We start from the raw sequence: 25360 nt of genomic DNA, 5'->3' as shown, positions 1-25360 counted from the left end.
ATGTCTCTCCATTGTATGGAGGTAAGTAGCTTATTTAAGACAGGGGAAATGGCCGCCTGCGTGTCAATGTGGTAACCGTTCTGCTACGTCTGTGGAAAGGTTCGTTTGTTTTGGCAACGGCAATAGCGGTTAACGCCATCGTGTCAAAAACCGCACAGGTAATTGCTAAAATTAAGCTGTCATGTTGCGGGTCCATGACAAACGATGTAACGCAGGTTTCGGAAGGGTGTCAGATTATCTGGGACCCTGTAAAAATACATCAGACTGTAACTGATCTATGTGAAATGTCTTACAGTTGTTCCTATGCCTCGAATCACTTAGGAAGAAAATTAGATGCGGAGATTACGATGGGGAAGGCCTTGCTGAGTTGCGGTGAGTGTCACAGTAAGTATGAGTATGTAAAGTAGACCATCTAGTGGGATTTCAGAGGTGGCCCTCCACCCTTTCCTAAGTGGTTCACCTTTGCAAAGCAAGTTTGAGTATTTCCCAATCACAACTTTTCATGGTATGCTAGACCAAAGAAATAATATAATCAAGAAATATGTGGAATTTGCATTTGAGAGGCACTTACTTTATAAATGGTCTGAAACAACCTCGATGTACTCAAATTAGGCGCTGTGATCTAAATCAAGTGAAACACACATAGGCCCACATAAGCACGAGGAGAGTCCACCAGCGCTGCGATGTCAAGCCGTGTAGGCTGGTGAATCTGTGCTTACGGAATGTGGCACGTCGCCACCATGTGGAATGCCGTTGCACATCCACACACCACAACAATCAGCGGGTTTACACTCTCTGCTGCCATCTACTGACTGAAAGGAATATTCACAAAACCAGCCTGTGGAGGGATGTGGAAGAATGAGACCGAAGTCAAGAGGGTCAAATACAGGACGGGAGATTTTCTGTTTTGAGTCTCTATCCAGGACAAACCAACACCCATGTACACATCTTTTTTCCTGTTTATTGACAACAGCACACATAACAGACTCCTACAACAGCCACGCTGGCAGACAACTAGACCTTTTGTCCCGTTCACAGCTCTCAAATGAACCCCTTTAAGACTACACATTTTCATAGTGTACTGCCCACCCCTACCCAAGAAAGAGCCAGATAGGTCTTGTTGTAAACATACACAATGAACACATATGGGTTTAGACAGCAAGACATAAAGAAGCTCTACTCTAAAATGTTCCCCACGGTGTCTGAGATAGTCACAACTTAATGCTCTGTGATTGAGACATGTGCGTTTGTTTTCTTTCTGACCACATTATTATTTGAAAAGAAAAAACTGACTGAAAGACTAAAAACAGAAAAAAAAAACATAAAACAGCACACAAATCAACATAAACTTTTAAGACCCGACAAAACACGAACAATCTTATTCCAGCATAAACACCAGCTACATCCATCATTATCCAGGGTTAATCTCTCAAGACTAGCGTGTTGGACTTGCTGCATCTAGATACGTATGGCCATTTGCAGAGCTGCTGTAGCTTCAGTTGGGAGAGCACAGAGGTGCATAGACTGTGCATCTGAGGTTTATTCGCCATCATGGTACAGAGGCCTTGAGGGGGCCCAAAAAACAAAAGAAAAGAAAAATTCCTCAAGCCAAGTGCTGACAGTACATACACACATTTCAGAATCCCTTTGAAACCTTCACAGTGGGGCAAGGCGTACAGATGTGTATGTGTGTGTTCAAATAGGAGTGATTTTTTTCCCTGTCTTGTGAGAAAAGTGTGGATGGGCTGGTCTGTGACTGCCTGTGTGACAGATGGGGGGTGGGGGGTGGGTGGGCATATCCAAATCTGGTGGGCACCTCGCAGCCAGCTGCTCTGCCTTTGAGACAAGACTAATCCCAAAGGCCTGACAGGAAGCTGAACTTTGCTCAACCTGGTAGGGAGATTCAAGGCAAACAGATGAAGCTGAGCTCTGATGGCTCAGTCGCCGCCATTTTGTTTCTATTTCTCAACATATTACTGACATGAGAATCACTAAGTCCTGCTACAGAGAAAAAGGTGGCCATCGCCGGCGTCTATCACTCAAACTAGACACAGATACCTGACTTGAGAAATTATCAGAAGTGCAATCTGTCTGTGTACATACACACATACACACACAGACGTAAACAAAACATACACACAAAACATAAAAGGTTCTCGTTTACATAAACAGGGTAGACACTATGCAATATCACAGACACAGAGTGGACACTATGCCAAAAACAGGACACCAATAACTTATTTGATTAAAAACACAACAAATGACCAACAAAAGAGGACTCAAAAGACAGGAACAGGAATAGCTAGCAGTTAGACCTCACAGAACTTGTTGCTATAGGAAATGGATATCTATGATAACCAATTAGCCATCAAGCTATAACAAATCATAATCAACGGTTGTTATTATTAATATTATAATTTTTTTTTTTTAATGCATGTTGATTTTGTTTGAATGAACTGATCAAGCTTAAAATTCAGCTTTCTGAACACTGGTGCATCTGCCAATCACAAACCATTTTACTCCAGGAATCTCCTATATTCCATATACCCCTACTATATAACATCTGATTGGCTGTTTTTGGAGAGAGGGAGAGGTCACAGTTGTGGTTTCCGTTAGTCCTCGAACTTCCCCTCCAGGATGCTGTCGAATGTGAAGGGCAGAAACTTGAAGCCCTGGCCATTGTAGAACTTGTTTTGAAATTCCACCCTACAGAGAGACAGGAACGGGAAATAATTTACTTATTTACATGAATTCTGAACATTTGAAACACTTGATCAAAACATGCAAACACTAGATCTACAAACCCTTTTGTTCTAGTGTTGAACAGCTATGCTAAACCCTGCTTTAAATCACTCATACCCACCCCCTTGCGCAGAGCCCCCCAACGAGCTCCCCCACCCCCCAGGCCTGAAACTGAGCCCTCTCTATTTATAACGGCTAGCCACAAACAAGCGGCCCGGTGACCTTTCAACTGAGGAAGCAGAGATGACTGGCATTCTTCTGGCTGTCTGAAGAAAGCAAAGCCAGTGGCATGGCTCCAGGCTGACTGCTCCAGCACAGGCCCTTAGTGCCCCAGTCCAAGGCTCTTTCAGCCACAGCTAGTCACCTGTGGCCAGATGAACTGTGTGTGTGTGTGTGTGTGTGTGTGTGTGTGTGTGTGTGTGTGTGTGTGTGTGTGTGTCAAATTATCTTCCAAAGACACGCACACGCAGAACATTCTTCAATACCAGCATGTACTTGCATTCTAATGTACAAATGGAGGCTATGTAAAACATGACACTTGTGTGCCACTTGTGCCGGAACAGCATTTCTCTGAGGAAGTGCTGACAGAGTAAAGTGAGCACATACACACATACACACACACACACACACACTGAGATGTGCTCTTTAAACCACACACAGGTTTCAACACTGTACAGTTTCACACACACACAGCCCAAAGTTAAATTACCAGCATTCAATGTACACCCATTTACAGAAGCCACAAACGCAGGTTCACATCCACACACAGGCTCTAGGCACACTCCATAGCACAAATACCATGACCACACACACATGCACAAAACGCAACGCTAGCATATTTTCCCCGGTGCAACGCTTCTATGGAAACTGCTCTGCACTGCTGAGGAAATCAACAGCGTTAAACCGGAACCAAATACATTGTGACAACACAAAATGTTGACTTTCACTTTAAGACTGCCGGACTGCTCTACCAGCATGATGCTCTACTTCCTTATGTGACCAACAGGGGGAGTGAGAGAGCTGTCCTACAAGGCATGTTCAAACTTCAATATCAATATCAATGGTCAATCCCATTCAATTCTGGAAAGTGATATAATTGCAGTCAGCACATGTACAGGGAAAACGGCAAAAAAACTCAACTTTTTATTTGGCCTTGAAGTTTTCAGGCTGACTACAGTGTATGTGCAGGGAAAGAATGTGTGTGTGTGTGTGTGTGTGTGTGTGTGTGTGTGCGCACACTGCAGCCATGTCCTTACCAGTGCAACCTCAGTGCATGTAAGAATGCCGACAGGCCCTCCATAATGAGCAGGATACAAACGGTCAGTGTGGCGAAGGCGGCAAAGATGATGGTCAGGAGAAGGAAGCCGGCAAAGCTCCGAGAGGACAGGCCGATTTTCATCACCATACCCCACAGGACCTCAGACAGCTCTGCAGGGGAAGGAGACAGGGATTGTTTGAAATACTGGTATTTGACACTTCTGAAATTCTGAACTCTGGTGCCTGTGTCAGTGTGTGTGTGTGTGGTATGTGTGTATGTATGAGTGTGTGTGTGTGTGTGAGCGTATGAGCGTGTGTGCGTGTGTGTGTGCGTGCGTTCGTGTGTGTGTGTGTGTGTGTGTGTGTGTGTGTGTGAGAGAGAGTGTGTGAGAGAGAGTGTGTGAGTGTGAGTGACTGATACTCACGTGCATGGGCCAGACTGAGAGCCCAGAGCCTCAGGTAGGACGCTGTGTTGGAGATGCAGCCCAGGCAGTACTCTATGGTGTGGATGGCCTGATGCACTGCCACATCTCCAAAGTTAAACTACAGACAGGGATAGAGTCAAGAAACAAAGAGAGACAAAGAACATAAGGGGAAAAAAAGGAAGAAAAAAGAAAGAAAGGAAAGAAAGAAAGGAAGGAAAGAAAGAAAGAAAGAAAGAAAGAGGCTCTGTGTTAAAGACATGCCCAATTCAAGTGTGTTTAATCTTGGACCCATCACCAGTTGATCTAGCACAGTTCTAATCATTCAGGTACCCGTTATCAGAATGGTCCAGTTATTTCAATCAAGACCCCCTGGGTAACTAGATCACAGATCATTACTCCCACATTGACCGATCAGTAACTAGATCACAGATCATTACTCCCACATTGACCAATCAGTAACTAGATCACAGATCATTACTCCCACATTGACCAATCAGTAACTAGATCACAGATCATTACTCCCACATTGACCAATCAGTAACTAGATCACAGATCATTACTCCCACATTGACCCATCATTCCACCCCAGAGTCAAACTGACCATCATTATTAGAGATTTGTGGCTTTTGACCTTAAACAGATCAGGCAACAATTGGGAGTTGTGTGGGGAAATACTGCCTTCAGACCCAAATCAAGGGTACTACAAGCCCTAGGCCCAATACCACCACAAGAGCCACCAACACACACACGAACACACAAACACAAACACAAACAGACGAACACACACAAACACACACACAATACAAAGAGGACAGCAAAGCCAGAAAGTAAAACTGAAGTAGCTCAAGTTGCTCACAGATACAAATCACACAAGCAGACACACACATGCACACACAAACACAAACACACACACACACACACACACACAAACACATGGCGCTCCTCTCTTACCACTTCCTCCTCGGAATGCTTGAAAACAATTAGAACACACACAGGGTTAAGGTTCCGTTAGTGGCAGCACTCACAAAGCGATGACAGTGATGTTAGTGGTAAGAAAAACAATGACAAAGTGTGGTGGGAAGGGCAGAGTTCTAGGAGTTCATAAATAAATGACAAACAATTCAATTGGACTTCCAGTGGTTACTTCTTCACTGGTCAATTGGGCTTTTATGTTTTTTTTTGTGCTAATCAGAGCACATTTTGATTCTTGGCAAATTCAACAGGGGCAAGATGGCCGTTTTGTTTTGCACTGGACTGTGGTGTCGGGTAGGACGCTTCTGGCCCTGAAGGCAAGGGGTGACCCAGAATGTGGCACCGATATCCAGTGAGTCATGGGCCCTTATGTGTTCCCTGGATATGCGCTAACTTACCGTAAGTCATTCACTGCTAGTCTCATGTGAACATTAGGCCTTTCCCTCCGTAAGGACACTCAATGATGAGCAAGCCTGCTTGTTTGTGTATTAGCTACATGGCTATTTTTAATAACGTGAATAAGGAGGGGGGGGGAGTTCCCTATGTTACTACAGAGATAATGACAAAGGTCGCTAAGTATGGGCTCAAAAGGTGTGGCAATTAAAGTTTCAAGTCAGGGACTAGGGCCGAGAACTCACAGCTCAGAGTTCTAGGAGTTCATAAATATTGACAAACAATTCAATTGGACTTCCAGTGGTTACACTGGTCAATTGGGCTTATATGTTTTTAGTTTTTTTTTGCTAATCAGAGCGCGTTTTGATTTTTGTCAAATTCAACAGGGGCACCATGGCTGTTTTGTGTTGCGCTGGGTGTTGCCAAGGACTGTGGTGTCATGTAGGACACTTCTGGCCCTGAAGGTGAGGGGTGACCCAGATCGGGGTGGTGTCAGAATGAGGCACCGATATCCAGTGAGTCATGGGCCTGTATGTGTTCCCTGGATATGCGCTCATTTACAGTAAGTCATTCACTGCTAGTCTCATGTGAACATTAGGCCTTTCCCTCCATAAGGACACTCATTGATGAGCAAGCCTGCTTGTCTATGCATTAGTTACATGGCTATTTTTAATAACGTGAATAAGGTGGGGGGGGGGGTCCCTATGTTACTACAGAGATAATGACAAAGGTCGCTAAGTATGGGCTCAAAAGGTGTGGCAATTAAATTTCAAGTCAGGGACTAGGGCCGAGAACTCTCACACTGGAACCGGGAAGAACAGTTGAGTTTTAAAGAGAGCTTCTTGGTCTAAAAAGCCCAGCACATTCAAGATGGGAGCTGGTACATTTTACAAGTTGAGCGCCATTCATCTTGACGGTGAATGGGACATTGCGTCACAAGATCAACAGAGACAGGCAGAAGGAGGGAGGGCAAATTCTCCCCATCAGATCCAATGAGTCGTCATGTCAAGAGCCTGCTCCAGCATGGCCAGACACTGAGAAAGCACACACACACGCACGCACAGACACACGCCGTTTTTCGAGGCAGCCGACACAGGAGAGCGTGTGTGTGCTCTCTCTTGCGGCGGCTGTAACTGGAGCAGCCTCAGAGAGGCACATCACACTGCTCCAAAGCGCCAGAAGAACCTCTGTGCTGGGAGCCGTCCATTTCAGAATTCATGTATGTTCAGGAAAGACTGGTCTGTACAGCCAATGGGAGGTGTTTCAGGTCTATCAAATGGTTCACAATGATGGTCATTGTTCGAAAGCGCTTTGCGAGCGGTCATATAAAACAACACACAGGCCCTTCAAGAGGCCGTTAAACCAGCAGTCCATCTCATGTTTACTTCCTGGTTGTCCTCAGCATGGAGCGCTAACATCAGCTAGGGGCTGGTTTAAAAGCCAGATGAGGAGGGACCCATGCTGTTATTTTATACCTTCATCAGAAAGGCAGTGGTGGGAAGAACACACACACACACACACACACACACACAAACACACACTGGGACTGAGCTCTGCTACTAGCATGGTACACGGAGTGTGTTCTAAAGTAGCTCGGGCAGGCTTGGATTTCAGACTGTATTATTCATGGGTATTCCACCCCACAGTGTTATATTACAGACTGTCGTATTTTGTCTCTCGTGTGTGCGTGTGTGTGTGTGTATATGTGTGTCTGTCTGTCTGTCTGTCTGTCTGTCTGTGACTAAGTGTGTGTGTGTGTGTGTGTGTGTGTGTGTGTGTGTGTGTGTGTGACTAGGTCAGTCAGTAACTTTCACAGCCTATGGGTTGTCTGACCATCTCTGAGCGACTTTCCTAAATGTGCCAATGCAATGCGTGCTTGGGTGAATATTCAGGCTATTATTGATATAAATGTTATTCATAGATTCATAACAATGTTAGTGGGGAGCTCAAAGAATAGATCTTCACCACTGATGACCCCGGACCCAGACATATGAAGGTGTCTAATCAGCCCAGTTAGATGCTAAATATCTTTGTTTAATATAGTTCAAATTCCATTTAGCAGCCAAGACCTGTAAGGGCCAATGTCGCTCATGGGGACTGCTGCACTGACTAAACTGTCAGTAAGGTCAAGAGTCAGGGGTCAAAGGTGAGTCAACATATCGGCAGGTGGCGGCCGTTCTCACCTCTGGCTCCTCCTCGGAATGCTGCGACAGCTGGTCGTGCTGGATGATCTCAGCCTCGTCCTCCGTCGGCCCGTTGCCCACCCGGATCCCCCCGAAGTTCTGTGTGCCCTGTGTGGCGGGTCAACCAGGGGGTAGAGGTCAGAGGTCAGAGACAGACAACACGTGGGGGGTAATACCATAGATATATATATAGATGTCTCGTCCAACGGAGTCGAATTGTAGCCTTTATATATATATATATATATATATATATATATATATATATGGGTAATACGGCCTGCGTGTGTGGGTGCATGTACTGTATATGTGTGTCTGTATACACTATGTGTGTGTGCAAAAGTGGGATGATGTGTATGGGCAGGTAGGTCTGACAGTGAGTGTGCATGTGCATGTGTGGTTTAATAAAGAATGTGTGTATGTGTGCGTGTGTTTGTCTGAATAGGGCAGCCAAGTGTGTAATTGTGCACAAGGGGTGATATGTGCATATAGCAGGCGCTGGGTTATAAAGAATGTATAAATGTGCCTGCATGGGTGTCTCTCTGCGCGTGTGCGTGTGCGTGTGCGTGTGCGTGTGCGTGTGTGTGTGTGCGTGTGTGTGTGTGTGTGTGTGTGTGTGTGTGTGTGTGTGTGGACTTTACCAGATTCTGCCTCCAGAGGTGCTGTCTGCGTAACACCAGGGTTTTCACTATCAGCATGCAGGGAATGCAGGCCATGGCAATGACCACCAACAAAGACTGGATGATCATCTACAGGGACAAGGAGGGGGGGGGGGGGGCAGCTGAATTAGAACTCTGAATGTCTTACAAAAAGATCAACATGGTGAAATCATCAGTCAATTCATAGGAAATGCAACTCAGTAAATATTTCTATGCATAACAAAAAGCACAAGATGTGTGATCAATAAATCGATAGAAAAAAGTGAGAGCATGATATGTACATATCTACTTAGTGTGTGTGTGTGTGTGTGTGTGTGTGTGTGTGTGTGTGTGTGTGTTACCTGTCCTCTGTAGAGGGGTTGATTGGTTGGGTCGTTGTAGTTGAACAGGAACATGTTGATGAAGGCGATGAGGAGGCTGGGGGCATCTCTGGAGGTCTTGGCGTCGTAGGCCAGCCACTTGTAGAAGACGAGCAACGCCAGGTAGCCAAAGAGGCTGCTCATGAAGACGATCTCAGGGATGAAGCCCAGGTAGATGTTCAGAGGCTTCTTGAAGTAGCTACAAACAAAAGGGAACAGAGAGGGAGGGAAGGTGAGGTAGTAAGACAGACAGACAGACAGACAGACAGACAGACAGACAGACAGACAGACAGACAGACAGACAGACAGAAAACAGGAGAGAAAAGAAATTAAGAGGAGAATGAGAGAGAATGGAAAAAGAATTGGAAGACCAATGGTGAAGAGAAAGGTAAACAGAGATATTTGAGGGATTGTGAGGTAGTGAGCAAGACAGACAGACAGACAGACAGACAGACAGAGACAGACAGACAGACAGACAGACAGACAGACAGACAGAAAACAGGAGAGAAAAGAAATTAAGAGGAGAATGAGAGAGAATGGAAAAAGAATTGGAAGACCAATGGTGAAGAGAAAGGTAAACAGAGAGATTTGAGGGATTGTGTTGATGTCTTATCTCACTACTAATGTTGGCTTGGGACCCAAATCATCCGTAATCAGTCATGAGTCATTTCAGAGAACGCAGCACTTACAGGTGGTTGAACAGGCTGAGGGAGACTCCAAACAGCATGTGAATGACGCCCAGGCAGACAGACATCTTCATCTTGAAGGAGTTCAGGAAAGTGAGCTTGTTGGTGGCCATGTTCCAGATCTGAAGAGGACAACAGGGGTCAAAGGAGAGCAACATGGCATTGTGGGACTGTGACTGTATGTATACGGTAAAGATGAGGTGAGCGTGCGTCAGGGGTCTCACCGGGTCGATGCCGATGGGGTATGGTCCCCCAAATACACCTCTGACGGCCGGATCCAGCTGAAGGACACGGTTCCCCTCCAAGGTCTCGAATCTACAGGACAAAGACAATGAGGCAAAAACAGAAGAAAGGGAGATTTCAAACAGACTGAAATGGACCCTACAGGATTACTCTCATACAGCAGTCGACACCCCGCTACTCTCACATTATAACTATTGTATACATTGCTAACAAATGATAAGATGCTTAATAATCAATGGAACACCACAATGACCAAAGTTGCTTGTTGTTGCCCTGTTCTAGCCCTCCCAAGTACATCAAATTCATTCTTCCATGAACCACTTGAAGCCATGGCAACGACTTTGGCCCTTTTGATTGTACGTTATCGGTCATCCACAGGGATTTCTGAGCCGAGTGGTGGTGGATGCGATGTGGGGTGGGGCAGGGCGGGGAGGGTCGGGTCGGGTCGGGCTGACTCACGTCCAGTTGCCTCCTCCGCGGATGCTCTCCTGGAACATGGGCCGCACGCTCCAACTGGAGCCGAAGATGTTGAGGGACTTCGAGAAGCAGTCGTTGTAGATGAGCCCCGTGTAGATGGAGAAGGCGCCCATCAGCAGGATGATGTAGCGGCCAGCAAATATCATGTTAAACATCTAGCAGGAGGGAGAAGGGAGAGGGGGGGGGGGGTGGGGAGAAGGATGGACAGAGATGGGGGAGAGGGATGAAGGAAGAGAGAGAATCAAAGCAATTGAGAGACAAAAAGACAAAAACAAATATTTTTCTTTTAGGTTCCTCACAAAGTAGTTTGAGCAGTCACTCTAAATGAGAAAAAAGGGCCCCAGGCCCAGATCAGAGAGTGTGTGAGTTTGTGACTGATGAAGGTGTGAGGAGATGAATGAGGATGCGGGGGGGGGGGGGGGGGGTCTGGTACCTCGTTGTCGTTTTTCTGGGTGAGGAGGCGGCTCTCCCTCAGGACCAGGTAGAGGGCAGCACAGGTCATGAGCGCCCCGTGGCCCAGGTCACCAAACATGACGGCAAACAGGAAGGGGAAGGTGATGATGGTGTATGGGGCTGAGGAGATGTGACCACAGAACCACCACAAATGAATACAGATACGAGGCATACATATATATGGCTTTCATTGGACATGCATGAAGGACATTCAGAGATACCTCTGCTCTGACAAAACAGGTTTGGCATATTAGCCAGAGAACTTGGCTTAAAAGCTTAATAGTAGAGCATGTAATGGTCATAAACGTATATACTATATTATATATATAGATTATATGTACTAAGACGTGTCAGGCAAGGACATTTTCAGCATTTGGTTTAGGGTGGATGAGACTTAGGTGGTGCTCATTAACAGGAAGGGATATGCATTGTCATCATCACCACCACCAATCTATGTTTTGAGGCTATCTGTCAAGTCTGCAAGATTTAATCCCAGGATGACTAGCAGTGCTTTGGCAAGGTTTTCACTGGAAGTGACAGCGTCAGAGGACTGCAGACACTGCAGAATGGATGAGTGAGGAGGAAGTGATTCACATCAAGAGTCTGAACACACCCAGCTGCCTGGCATGTTTCAGATTGACACAAGAGGATGGGTCACTGGTACCAGTGTGTCTACGGGCACTCAGTCAGTTCTCCCTACCGTCATCATGGATGATTTGAGTGGGTGGGTGGGTGAGTGAGGGGGGGGGTTGGAGTGGCGAGGGTAAAGGGCGACTGTGGGCGTACCTGGGTTGATCTCGCGGTACGTGCCGATTCCGTAGGCGTCCACGATGTTCTGGAAGCCCGAGGTGAACTTGTTGGTCTTGTTGAAGGTGGGCGGCGTCTGCTTGGTCTGCATCCTGTTGAGGATCGAGGGCACAGTGGAGCCGCTCTTCTCCTGCGGAGGAGGGTGGGAGAACAAGGCAGGCCAGGTCAGGGGGAGTTCAGCTCTCTATGCGTCTACATTACATCTGACTATAAGGAAATGTAATGGCTTTAACATATGGACACATTGAGGGAACTACTCCGGTCGTCTTCGTTTGGAAGTGTGCATGTTGTTTGCAGACAGACGGCATGACGTACACAAAATGATCCTGGGAAACTGAGAGGTTTGTGGTGTGGAGAACCAAGTGTGACTGAGGTCTTCGGCCTTTTGGATTCCTCTTGACTTCCGTTTTTGACTGATCAGCACATTTGGTTTGGTTTGTAACATCAATGGGGATTACAGGGGTTTTATTATCATGCTTATCAAATATGTTCATTGTCCAGACCAAAAAGGTCATGACATGTCTTGGGAGAATATGGCATATGCATGCACAAGTGTAAGTTTGTATGTGTGTGTGTGAGCTAGATATATAAATAGCTTAGGGCTAAATGGGCCCACGGAGTGCTCTGCGTGACAGCAGTAAGCCCTGCTGGCATGTGGCACTTCTGAAGCAGCAGCGGCAGCAGAGGCCACCCCAACATGGAGCTTTAATCTCCACTAATGCCACTCTATACATCCACAGCGCTGTCTCTTGAGGCCATCACTCGAATCAACTCCACTCAACAGACCCCCTCTAAAAGGTTAACAGTCATAGTCATACAAAAGAAAAACTACGATGCACTACAAGAATCCATCTCTAAGAACAAAAATAAAATTCTGGAAACACCCATATAGCCTTGAAAGTTGAATTCAAAACTATGTGAATATGCCAGACTATGAGGTAAGGCTGTATTATACACATAGATACGTCTCAAGTGGCTCGTCCTTTGTTTTCCCTTATAGGCCACTACAAAGGGTCTTCAGACTGACAAGACCATAAAACAACTTCAGGAGCTTGTCTCTAGTGGCTCACACTAGCTATAAAGTGGAACGCCCAGTATCTGCCGTTTCTGTGACCATGGTTTCAGTTAAAATATTAAGTGGAACATTCCAAAAAAGAGTTCATAAGTTTAAAATCCGTGCCAGTATCCTTTCTGCATAGTCGTGCTTAATACGTGACTCATGTCTGTAAGCACATCTCATTTCTCATGCATGTCAGTCCTTGGTCCCTCCATCTTCGTTGCATTCTGTCCTCGTTTCCTTCACATTTTTATCAAAGGGAGGGGCTCGGACTGTTAAAAAAATTCCCTCTCAAAGCTACGGCAACCTTAATTACAGACCCTTTAACTTGATTCAACTAGATAATTATACAACTGGTTACACACGCGAGCGCACACTTGTGGACACACACACACACACACACACACACACACACACACACACACACACACACACACACACACACGTCCATGTTCTGCCAGCATTGTAGTCATTCAATGCTGCTGTGTGCATTATCCCCAGAGATGTGGCATGCCGACCCATGGTGGAGATGTCACCGGTGTAACAGGGGGCCCTGCGGCTGGTGTGGGGTCCTGGGTTTATTTTAGGTCTGAGTGAGTCAACCGATGTGAATGAGAATTTCTCCCTGGCCTATAAACTGCCATATCATACCAATCAGCGTGTGTGTATCTGTGTGTGTGTGTGTATCTGTGTGTGTGTGTGTGTGTGTGTATATCTCTGAGGGTGTGTGTGTGTGTGTGTGTTGGGGGGGGGTGTTAGTTGAGTGGGCTATGGGATTATATGGCTCTCAGTCAAACACTTTAAGAATGCCTGAACACACACGATGCATGATTCAGTGGACCACTGGGGTCTGTCCCCACCCCTGTCTATTGGCCACGGCACCCACCCTGGGCATAGTTGAGGATGCCTCTGGGCCTTATAAGTCCATGCTATCCTCCATCTACACACTATTAGTCAGCAAGGCTCCATTTGACGTGTCGGTATAAACACAATCTCACATGAGTCACTTTAAATGTTAATCAAGACAGAACTGTGTTGTGTTTATTTCTGTGTGCATGCAAATGTGTCTACTGTGAAAATGACCTTTTTCCCTGTATATATATGTGTGTGTGTGTGTATATGTGTGTGTGTGTGTGTGTGTGTGTGTGTGTGTGTGTGTGTGTGTGTGTGTGTGTGTGTGTGTGTGGGACACAAGGTGAAATGCTCACCGTTCCTCTTCGCAGGGCAAACTGGATGGAATCGAGGTCGGACACTGGACACCAGATCTCGGCGATGAGGCACTTCTGGGTGACGTCGATGTTGCAGAGGTTGAGTGTGTGGTAGATGGCCTTCATCTTGCGCACCTTGATGAACCACACGCGCACCGTCTTAGCTGCCGCCTGCAGCACCCTCTGTCTGTGGTCCTCTGTCTGGTTCAGTACCTGAACACACACACACAAACAGAGGGAACATTTACATTTTCGATGTAAAAATGGCTGCCGCAGCCTAAATTCTGTTGCTTTGCCCAAAGATGATGAGCCCGTTATTAAAGAGGAGAAAACACAAGTTGGGAGAAATTGTTTCCAACTGTTATTAACATGGGTATCTGTTATTAACAGCCAGCATTATCAGATTTTGCCTGTGGATTTCTCAAACCTTCATCGGAATATTGCACACTGGAATAAAAAAAAAAAAACAGCAGAATGGTGATTTCTAACAGATCAGTGACTGCCAAAATAACATGAGTACATTTTGCTGTAATTATCTACACCCATGTTATCGGTGTTGTTGAGTTGGGTGTGATGTGCTCACTGCCCACTCCTTTACATGTAAAGCTGTGCAGACAACTCACAGCTTTTTACAGTCAAGTTAGCTCAGATGTGCTGACTGCTGGCTCTCATTCTACCGATGCAGTGGGTTAGATTAGGGGATGCACCAATACTTTTTTTTTTTTTCAGACCAAGTACAAGTGCGAGTAATTACATTCCGGGTATCGATACGAGTACTTACTAAGGCAGTATCTTTACCACAAAAATAACAATTACCAAATCAAAATGCAGAAAATGTGAAGATATTAATATTAATATAAAAATAAATGTTTAACAGGAGGCTATTTCGAACCAAAAATAAACATAAAGCTTTCTAAACAAAACAGTGGTATCGCTGCGTGGTATCAGAGAATTGTTTATGAGTAGAAGTATATGAGCACAGTGTTGGCCGATGCGGTTATCGGTATCGGTGCATCCCTTGTTAGATGAGCACACATGTGGATCCCTGCTCTCCTCTGTCTCTGCCTGTAAAGAGCATTAGTGTTGCTATGGTGAGCTTCTGTGGGGAACAAGCGTAGGAGTTGTCCTGCAGAGGTCCATGTTTGATAATCTGTCCTCAGGTTTTGTGTGTGTGTGTGTGTGTGTGTGTGTGTGTGTGTGTGTGTGTGTGTGTGTGTGCGTGTGCGGGCATGGAGAGGTATTAGCCAGTGTGACTCACACTCAATACCAGCTGCGCCTACGGGATTGGCAAATGGAGCTGGTGCCAGGCTGAATGCCCCAAACACCCTCGCCCACGCTGGAAACACATTTGCGCTCACACAAACAGGCCGAGCAGCACGCCCTCAAAAGGCAAGCCAGGCATCGGTTGCTTCCATCCGACCCCCGAGGGGGTGGGGGTGTTCCTGTGCCATTTCTCCATCTCTCTCTTTTAGCTCTCAAAAACACCACCCACTCTCTCATCCCTCTCCCTCTCACACACACTGTTTTTTTTTTCTCCCTGTTTGCTTCTCTCTCCATCTCCCTTACGGGAAACATTCTAGAACACTTGTGCGGTGACTCACTGATGAGTGTCTCTTACAGTTGGCTAAGTAGTCCCACGACAGGGGTACCTCAAACTCACTCGGTCTGTTTCTCTCTTCACACCCAGCTGCACCCCCCACCCCGTGCTTGTGTACTGAGCTCTCACACACACAAGCACGCACACACACACCCAAGCATGCACACACACACACACCCAAGCATGCACACACACACACACATCCAAGCACACACACACACACACACCCAAGCATGCACACACACGCACAAGCATGCGCACACACACACACACACACACACACACACACACGCACAAGCATGCGCACACACACACACACACACACACACACGCACACACACGCACACACACACACACACGCACAAACGCACCCCTCCCCCTTCACACTTCTCGCCTCGTAGCGACCGCCAAACACAAACACCATGTGAATATTCCCAGCCGGTCTGATGCATGAGGGTGTATCATCTTACTTCCCTGCTGTCTGTCTGTCTGTCTGTCTGTCGCACTCCTCCCCTATTCTTCCTCTCCTACTCTCGCTCACTCTCTCTAAGGAAAGGCTAATCCATAGCTATTTACACGCCTTGAAATCAGCCTGTGCGTGGGTGTGCGTGGGTGTGTGTGCCCGTGGGTGGGTGGTTGAGGGTGGGTGGGTGTGTGTGTGAGTGTTTAGTGTACATGCATGTCTGTGTTGGACAGACACCCAGAAAAGGCCACTCCAGCAATGGGCTGTGTGTGTATTTGAGTGTCAGCACTGGACAGTGTCTGTTAGATGTGGGGTCTATGGTGTGTGCGTGCGCGCAAGTGCGTGTTTGTGCAGAGGACAGGGAGAGCCAGCAGCACTGTCTATGATGAAGATTATGGGAGTGAGACCGTGTGTGTGTGTGTGTGTGTGTGTGTGTGTGTGTGTGTGCACGTGAAAGTTCTCATTTTCCTACCCTAATAAGGTGAGGAATGGACGGATCCTTCTGTAATAGCTCACAGTCCCATCGCCATTGGAAGCCAACGATGCCAATCAAACCCTGTTGCTGGGCGCCACTCCCTCTAATAGGCTGACCCTAAACAATGCATTCCTACCCCTCCTACTGACCTTTATATTTGTGTTCATTCATTTATCCGTGCCTGGCTATTGAGTGACAAATGCCACGGCAGTCTGGCACCAGTACCAACTGACCGCCTATCCCCCCCTGTGCCACACCCTAACTGCCACTGCTTGGTGATTAACTGCCATCGTTAAGTCATCAGAAAAGAAGGACTGACGTTTAAAGCGCTAGATTAATACAGCACAGTTTTATAGATACATTAATCATAATCTACAATAATAATAATGCTAATAATAATAATGAATGAATGAATGAATGAATGAATGAATGTTTCTGTTACTTTACCATATAAACCGCTTGCAAGAACACCACCACAACTTACTAATGTATAATAATGTACCTGAACATAGCGGAGAAAAATATTTCCAAAGAGCACAAATTAAAATATACTGAGCAAGTACCCTAAAAACTGCATTGCATCAACAACCTGCCTCCCTTCTGACCTGACCACATCCTAGCTGCGCTCATCTGAGGCAGAGGCAGACACAAAGGTCTGATGCCTGAAGCTCTACAGCACAGTAGCAGAGAGGCAGGTATGGTATGGCAGTCTGAGCGCATACTCATCTGTACAGACAGCACTCCGTCACAGGGATGCAATGGTACAGTGGGCCCACGGTTCGGTATGAATCATGGTTTTTGGGCCACGGTACTGGTAACTTTATATTTAATAACAAAATTAAGTAATTACAACATTTTTATTTTTTTTAATTTAAAAATCACCCTTTAAACAATAAACTATTTATTTTGCCTCTATTCTTTCTATAAAAAAATGGCAGCATGACAGACTAGGCCTGGGTTCTGTCTCTACTACCGTTGCATCCCTAAAGACTACGACTCGCTGTAGCTAACCCATCTACACTGTCACAGGGTCTGCCAGCTGAGTACACATTGGGACAACGGACAACAAATGCACAAAGTACACAAGAACACGTGCGTACACAGAAATACACACACACACACTCACACAGGCATGTACCACAAATAGTTGGACAAACATTGTCATTAGATTAGAACAAAAGATAACAAACACACACACACACACACACACACACACACACACACACACACACACAAAGCATGTGTATGAGTGGAATTATGAGCTTAAGATTGGAGAGTGTAATTCCAGGTGCCATCAAGCACCTCTATATTAACACTAACATGACTATACATACTGTAGAAACAAATTATACATACACATTACTATGTTGTGATGTGAACTTCAATTCAATGCTGCAGTTGTCAAACCAAACCAATGAATGAAACTAATTAGAAACCATGAAGACTAAAAAGTGACACTGAACAGTAAACTCAGGTCAGCTCAGACCCTGGCAGTGTGTGGTCAGCGCAGTGGCAACAGAGTGCTGGAGGGCACAGGGCCTTACCATCTGCAGGTCATCGATGCGGGTGTGGACCCCGCCAGCCATCTCCTTCCTCTCCTGGGGGGTCTCGGGACAAGGGTACAACGACGCTCTGAACCTGTGGGAGAATACGGACACTGAGCAACTTTTGTTTTGGACCTCATGTATGACGCATTGCTAACACTGAAGTTCTGTAATCTTTTGAGGAGACGTGTTTGTGGCCTTAGTGTTATCCAGCACAGTAAGTACAGGCGCACTACAGTATGCGACCTCATGACCTTGATAATGTTGTTGAAACACACCACCTGCTAACAGCCCTGCTGGTCTCAATGACAACCTGAGAAGCGTTTATTACGACCGATAAAGCGCCGTCTTAACTCAGTTGACATGGCAACTATAACAGGAAAAAACTAAAACACATATTTTGGGATGGATTTCTAGCCTTGAGGTAGGGAAGCGCTCTCACCCCTCACAGATCTTCTTCACTCTGTTCTTCAGTTGGTCACCCTGGAAGAAGATGATGAAGACCGACTTGTGCACCTGATCGCCCTGAGGAAATGAAGAAAAAGAAAAAGCCAAATGATGAGAGGAGCACTAAAGCCCAATTTATACTTATGTCGCCGACACTTTTGAAATGGTCGCCGACAGAAATGACGTCATGGTCGACACTTTTAACCGTCGCTTGGAAGTGTCGGCTACATGGAGAAATTTCTACTGGCGCTGATGTCGTCACAGTGGCGTAACGTAATTACAACACAGCCTGGTGCAGGCTATTATGACGGGCCGTTGTCAGTGGCGTAAGGTAGATATGATGGGCCCTATAGTGCAAACTAGTTACTAGTCATGAGGCGCGCACACACACAATTGGCGAATATATGTCAACAATGTGTTGGATTTTACGGTCGAATTAGTTACTTCGCCCATTGTATTGGGAAAGTAGACAGGTCAACCAGAAAGCGATCAGAAACATGGATAGTGCTTTGACTCGCGGTAACGTAAACAGACGGTCACAGTGTTAAAAACATTCTTAAAACACTGATGAAAGGCATTATTTGGTACAGCAGCACACACAGCAGCTTTACCCACATCTGAAAAACACATACACAATAAAACAGGTGCTCGGCGGCGACCTGACTCCGAAAGTAGCTATAACAACCTGTTGAATAATGGCTCGGCAGTTTGAAGGATAGGAGTTGTGCAGGAAACATTATTGCTATGTCCCTGTTGTAGTGGTCATTAGCTCGCAGGCAATGATGAGCTATGACCAGGCAAAACGTCAGTCTGACTGGGGGACTGCCCAGTGTTCCGAAAGCTCAATATTCCAAAAAGTTGTCCGAAATATCTTGACAAAATTAAACCCTCTGTTCCGAAATGCCTTTGTTCCAACCAGTGGTGCCGGATTCATGTTTGTGGTGGGGTGGCAAAAAGTGCGTGTGCAAGGTGAAGAATGCAAGAGGCCCGCTCACTGGCGTGTTTGCTGCAGTCCGTGAGAGGAATGTTCATGTTTTACACATAGTCCTCAACAGGGATCCTGGAAGTGCAGGCTCCAGCATAATTTAGAAATATTGTAAGTAACACAAAACACACTCAGCATTTAGTTTGCGCAGACGCGAAGACGCTCCCCGGGCCTTAATGCATATACCTTTTCCTAGGCAATATTTGTTAACTTAGCCTACTCTGGTTTTGAATATAGGGTACCACTCGTGCGAAGGAAATGACCGGCAGATTGTCGCAGGACATAACGCAGATCTTGTTAAGCACTGACAAGGCATGCATGCGCAATGCACAACATAGGCCTGATTTATTCAATGCAATGCCATTTTGGATAGTGTTGTGTGTGTCCTGCTGGTAACAAGAGGTAGGCTAATCAGCGAATGTTGCATTTGTTTCACCAACTTTATTAGGAGACGGGCAAACACCTGTCTCTGCGCTTAAGCTGCGTCCTCCACATGAGAAAGTGGAGGCGCCTGGAGAGGAGAATTGCGCGTCTCAAACGCAATTACAATCAAGGGTTCGGCACGCTGCCGGAATACTGGGCAGCAGTTCAGTTCTTGGTCCACAACTTTGTTTGACTTGTTTCACGTAGGCCTATTATTATTATTATTAACCTAGGCTATTTAGAATGATGCAAGTTTTTTGCTCTGAAAGTTGGCAATCATAAAACTTTTTTTAATCATCGCGATGCAAATGCCATGTGTGTATAATAATATTCTTCATTAAAGTTCATCGGTGTGAAATTGGTTGTGCATTTATAGGTTTATAATTGTGTAATCAATTAACTGGGATGTGCATGTGGGCTACAGTGATTCATGTTGCTGTGCTCAAAATTTCGGAACAGCGGGCTGTGTATGTTAGATAAGCATATACTTTTATTATAGATTGCTTCCTCCACAAAAAATACCTACCATGATTATAATCACCACCATGAGTTTGCCTGTTAAAGCGCATATATACTATTAGACACTCTTTAATCACGCTAATGTGATTAGCTAGATAGACGGCACGTGCCGTTGATTTTCAAAGTCAACTATGTAATGGCAGAAAAATGCCGTTGGCGCCACTCCATTTATGACGTAGGTGGCGACTGTTCGCCTGAAGTATAAACACAACAGCCTGAGCAACACTTTATTTTTTCTGTCGGCGTCCATTTCAAAAGTGTCGGCGACATAAGTATAACCCAAGCTTAATACTCTCCTGGACACACAGGGCCTTACAATGGCTTTACTGTAGTAACTCTACTCCCCCTGAAGGGTAGCAATAGGCAGTCATTAACTTAAAGAGCTGTCACTATATCGGAGTGTCTTCCCTTTTAGGTCGGGCAGTTGGTCAGACAACTCACTGTGGTTGGATCCTCAAGGGGGTCCTCAATGTCGGCCTGCTTAAGGAAGACATTGCCACGGCAAACACGCCACAGCATCCTCTCGAAAGTGGGGATTCTCTCTCTGCCGATCACCCCGGCAACAAACCTTCGGAAAAAGCAACAGTCAAGTATTTGTATGTCCTTCATTTTGACAGGACACTCATATTACATTTCCTGACAACTCTTACGAAGACCACTTCTACTGTCAACTGTGTCGTTTTTGCTATGTAAAACTTAATCTGAGGGGCATTCAACGAAGCAGGATTTCTGAGCTAGCCAGATTACTCTGCTAAATAAAAAGCTGGAAAATATGACCAGAAAAACCCAGTAATCCTGCCATGTGAAAGCACTCCTTGATGAGAACAGTGCGTGACAAACAACATTAGCAAAGCATGCTCAGTATGTGTACACATCTCCTCCATCATGGAATAGCCCTTTTCCTGTTTCTTTACTTGCCTCTGGGAGTAAGCAAACAAAACAAAGAAAACAGAAACTACACGAAACTGACCCATATGGACAAAGGACACACTTGACATATTGGCACATTATTTCGTTAGTCTGGAGGGGATTTTTTTTTTCTATAAAAAGCACCACCAGCAAGTCAACATGAGCTCCATGACACCACGGAACCCTGCCCCAGCCCAGAGTTCCACCCCTAGATTCCTACTACATTTTTAAACTTCTTGAGTTTCAATATTTGGTGCAACTTCTCTGGGCTGAGGGAGGGTTATTCCACAGAACTGATTCAGCACACATTAAACTTTAACTCTGAGTTGACAGACTGTCAGCTCCTGACTCCCAGAACAGCTGACTGTCAAAATGCTAATCAGGCTCCCTGTATCAACTAAATGCTGACCGACAGGATGTACCATTGACATGTGGGAGGAAAACAATTTAGACCTTTGTATTTCACTTGTGCAAACTGGAACTTTTAAATTGAGTTCTGGTTCATGTACAGTGAATATATTTTCAGTCCACTGTTTTTTGACTAAACTAATGCCTGAATATATTTGCTGCAGCTTATTGTGCCATAAACTTCTAGCCTTTTCAGGGTGAACTTACCCCAGCCTTAGCGGCGCACCCCGGCCCACCTCACTGGGGTCCAGCAGGGTAGAGGACTCCTCCATCAGTGCCGGGTCCTCCATCTGAGAAAGGAAGAGAAGACCATCAGAACTGGGATTGATCCTTATGGACATACCTGCTCCCTCACCCCTCCGGCCTAATGAGGACACTCTAAGAGAACTCAATCATGGAGTTGATTGCTTAGACGGTAAGTCTGAGTCATCCCATTGGCATCTGCACTGGGTCAGTGTGCACACACTAGCGTGGACCTTGAGACCTTGGGGAATCATGATTGGGAAGGTCATCATGGGGAATAAAACGTATGGCTCCTTACCTGCACCCCTCAGCCCACTGGGGAAGGTTAGGTCCCATGGCTAACATCTTTGTTATGAACATGTATCGCTGAACAATCCATGCATATGTGTGCGTGTGCGTGTGAGCATGTACATATTTATTTGTAAATGTGTGTTTGTTTATTCGTATTTATGTATAAATGTGTGTGTGGAATGACAGAGCTGATTGGTATGGGGGTGTTGAAGGACAATAGAATGCCATGGAAATAAATATTTAACAGGACAGTGTCTGGTGTGACACTGTGAGGGTAGAAAATCCACCCATGTGGCATCTGAAGCGGTCAATGATTGCCCGAGGGCAAAAAGTGATTTTCTAGAATGATCTACCCTCATTCAACCTCATGAGCACTTGTAAAAGGTGCCATAACACCTTCAAGTTCAACCGTGAGGACACGAGTGAGTGGAGGCTGGGCGGCCATGGTAAAAACAGGCCCTATGGGGATTGTCTGGGGATAATAAAGGACACACAAAGAGCAGTCTACTATTTATAAACAGCTGCATAACCAAGCAGAGTGATGGAAACCTGTAGAACTGGAAAAGGGTAAAGCCGGAAAAGGCAGGTCCAAAGGAAGTGGGGGCAGTGAGGGAGTGTGTGTGTGTGTGTGTATGTGTGCCTGGCATTAAGATATGTAGGAAAGAAAGACAGCGCATCCTCCCATTGTTCTCTGGATATCCCTCAGACTGTAATACAGTAAATGACGTGTTATCTGTACTCGGACAAATAGGCATGCAAAAATCTCAGTCAACAACACATACTCTTCCACTTCCACTTCCACAGCCAGTCCTGACCTCATCGAAGAACTGCTGGGTGCGTCTCAAGATGTGCTTGAGCTCTGTCAGCTCCAGAAAATTCTTCTTCAGGGCCTCCTGGTTTGTGTTGATTTCCTTCAGCTCATTCTCCAGCTTCTCAAAGGTGGCCTGACAGATGCAAAAGAGGGCAAAAGGTCATTAGAGAAGGATGGTTATCAAACGGAGGCTCTGTTCACAATGTGTTGATTTGAGGAAGCTGGACGGCCTTTACCTCCAGGTCAATCATATCTCTGGGGAAAGGAACTTCTGGGTTTTCTCCAGTGTCAACAATGGGGATGTTGGCTCTCTTTATTTCCTTTTCCACAAACCCTGACACAAAACAGGAAAAGGAAAAGTTTGTTTGTTTGTTTGTTTGTTTGTGGGTAAACGTGAACTAAAGTGAGGGAGAAGGAAAAAGAGGAAGTGGGCCATTTTGGAGGAAGCATTTTGTAGGATGCATTCTCACTCACTCAGTTTGCGGTCCATCTCCTCACAGCGACGCACCTCGTTCACAAACTTTCTCTGGAACACGTTCACGTCTGGGTTCAGCTAGAAGAAACATACAAGCAGAAGGCGGTCAGCATCCCAGGTTGCCTGAGCAACAAACCCTATGCTATCCTCATACTTTTTCAATGTAGTACACACAATGCCATTGCCTCTACCATGTACCCACCTTTGACTCAAGAAATGATTCATGTTTCTCAATTCAGTCATGGCTTAGGTATTATTTTCCAAATTAGACGACGTGTGTTTGTGTGTGTGTGTGTTTGAGAGAGTGAGCGTGTCAGAGAGAGAGAGAGCGTGAGAGAGAGAGCGTGAGAGAGAGAGAGAGAGAGAGAGAGTGAGCGTGAGAGAGAGTGAGCGTGAGCGTGAGCGTGAGCGTGAGCGTGAGAGAGAGAGAGAGAGAGAGAGAGAGAGAGGAAGAGGGGTTGGATGGCCGGCTCCTACTCACGTCTCTGAACTGCACCATGCCGATCTCGCCCAGCTCACTGACGCAGCAGTAGGCCGACTCTGACTGGAGGAAGAGCTGGGCCAGCGTCATCTCCTCGCTGCGGAACAGCTCCCCCATGGCTGCACGGCACTCTGGGTATTCCGCCCTGAAAAACCCTCAACAACCAACTCTCTACTGGCAGAGGCTGGTGGGATAAGAGACACAAGATTACTCAAAGCACATCAAATATACAAAGACACAGCATATTGTATGCCAGAGTACATTTTCTATTTTTGAGAGAATAATTCTGTGCATGCACTTGAGATACCTCGGTTTTCCAATTCAAGTACTCAAAAATAATAAACCATTAAAAACAAAAACTATTTTTAGAAATATGCTAGCATGCTGACATCCCATTTGTGTTGGAACTGGAACTGGAAGCCCAAGCCCTTCGAATCCCAGTCTCCATCACTCTGAACCAGGCTACTTAAGTCGGGCCGATGACCTTTTCACATGCACTAGTCAGCTGAGAGAGCAACCTCAGCAGAGCTCCATTCCCCCCTCCTTGAATACCACTGAACCTCTCATTTCAGCCTTGTGCCGAAGCATGCCACTGTCTACATAGTCAATTTACACAGACGTGCGAAAGTATGCAAGCGGTTGTGTCGCATTTGCTGACACAGTGAAAATCACATTCAAACAATGAATTGCTACGGCAACATCCATGAGTATCCAAAGTAGACTAGCAGAGATTCCATAGACTCTTCAGTGTGTCTTTGCTTTCCCTGCCTGAACATGTGATGGCGACAGCTAAGAGAGTGGAGCCTGCTCTATCAGCTGTATGGGAAATATACAATGGAGCATTCAAGGCTAAGCAATATTGAATGTGCCTGCCCATGAAATTCTTCATCAACAAAGAAGTGAAGGTTTGAAACATGAGATGTGTCAGAAAGCACTCTTCTAGACCTCCTTCTTTAAAGGGGCCAATGCTCCACTTCAGTCTCCGCAGGAAACCAGAGTTTATGGGTGTTAAAGTTTCCCTGAGGCTGTGAATGAGGATCTCAATGAAAACAGAACAGCACTGATGAGGCTAATAACAGAAGAGATGTCTTCAGCCGATTGAAAGGAGAGGAAGAGAGGTTTTACAGTGGGTAGGGGATTATGGATTAAGCTGAGCCATGTGATGTGTTGTTCAAGGCAAAGGCTACAGTCAGAGGGAATCCCAGTCTGTAATCTTAACAAGTGGAATTCCACAAGTCAATTGTGAGAAATGAGGAAAAAGTCCGGCTATAGCCTTCAACCATGCTGCAAACATACCACGTCTTTGAGTGTCCGCCAACAATAAACACAACAGAAGGCTTTGCCATTGAAGTAGAAATTACATTATTTAAT

At 45.8% G+C, this 25360-nt stretch overlaps 1 protein-coding gene across 4 annotated transcripts in view; it reads right to left on the bottom strand.

Annotated features, from left to right (window-relative positions):
* Positions 1 to 941: 941 nt before the first annotated feature.
* atp6v0a1a (ATPase H+ transporting V0 subunit a1a) overlaps positions 942 to 25360 on the bottom strand; it is a 25438-nt gene continuing 1019 nt past the window's right edge. The window contains exons 2-22 of one of the 4 annotated variants that reach the window (XM_031566807.1): positions 23990 to 24173; positions 23508 to 23586; positions 23270 to 23367; positions 23005 to 23166; positions 21896 to 21978; positions 20813 to 20939; positions 18440 to 18522; positions 17998 to 18091; positions 13919 to 14131; positions 11633 to 11783; positions 10827 to 10966; positions 10376 to 10548; positions 9898 to 9988; positions 9677 to 9795; positions 8970 to 9186; positions 8611 to 8718; positions 7973 to 8080; positions 5376 to 5393; positions 4425 to 4542; positions 3999 to 4170; positions 942 to 2706 (exon numbers count right to left, since the gene is read on the bottom strand). In XM_031566807.1, the coding sequence (XP_031422667.1) occupies positions 2613 to 2706; positions 3999 to 4170; positions 4425 to 4542; positions 5376 to 5393; positions 7973 to 8080; positions 8611 to 8718; positions 8970 to 9186; positions 9677 to 9795; positions 9898 to 9988; positions 10376 to 10548; positions 10827 to 10966; positions 11633 to 11783; positions 13919 to 14131; positions 17998 to 18091; positions 18440 to 18522; positions 20813 to 20939; positions 21896 to 21978; positions 23005 to 23166; positions 23270 to 23367; positions 23508 to 23586; positions 23990 to 24106 (2565 nt within the window). In that variant the 5' untranslated portion in view covers positions 24107 to 24173 and the 3' untranslated portion in view covers positions 942 to 2612. The remainder of the gene's footprint in view (positions 2707 to 3998; positions 4171 to 4424; positions 4543 to 5375; positions 5394 to 7972; positions 8081 to 8610; positions 8719 to 8969; positions 9187 to 9676; positions 9796 to 9897; positions 9989 to 10375; positions 10549 to 10826; positions 10967 to 11632; positions 11784 to 13918; positions 14132 to 17997; positions 18092 to 18439; positions 18523 to 20812; positions 20940 to 21895; positions 21979 to 23004; positions 23167 to 23269; positions 23368 to 23507; positions 23587 to 23989; positions 24174 to 25360) is intronic. The other 3 variants (XM_031566824.1, XM_031566818.1, XM_012816870.2) reach the window with 3 other exon arrangements.

Source organism: Clupea harengus, chromosome 1 (genome assembly GCF_900700415.2).
Source record: "Clupea harengus chromosome 1, Ch_v2.0.2, whole genome shotgun sequence".
Classification (NCBI taxonomy): Eukaryota; Metazoa; Chordata; class Actinopteri; order Clupeiformes; family Clupeidae; genus Clupea; species Clupea harengus.
This window is presented reverse-complemented; position numbering and strand designations above follow the sequence as displayed.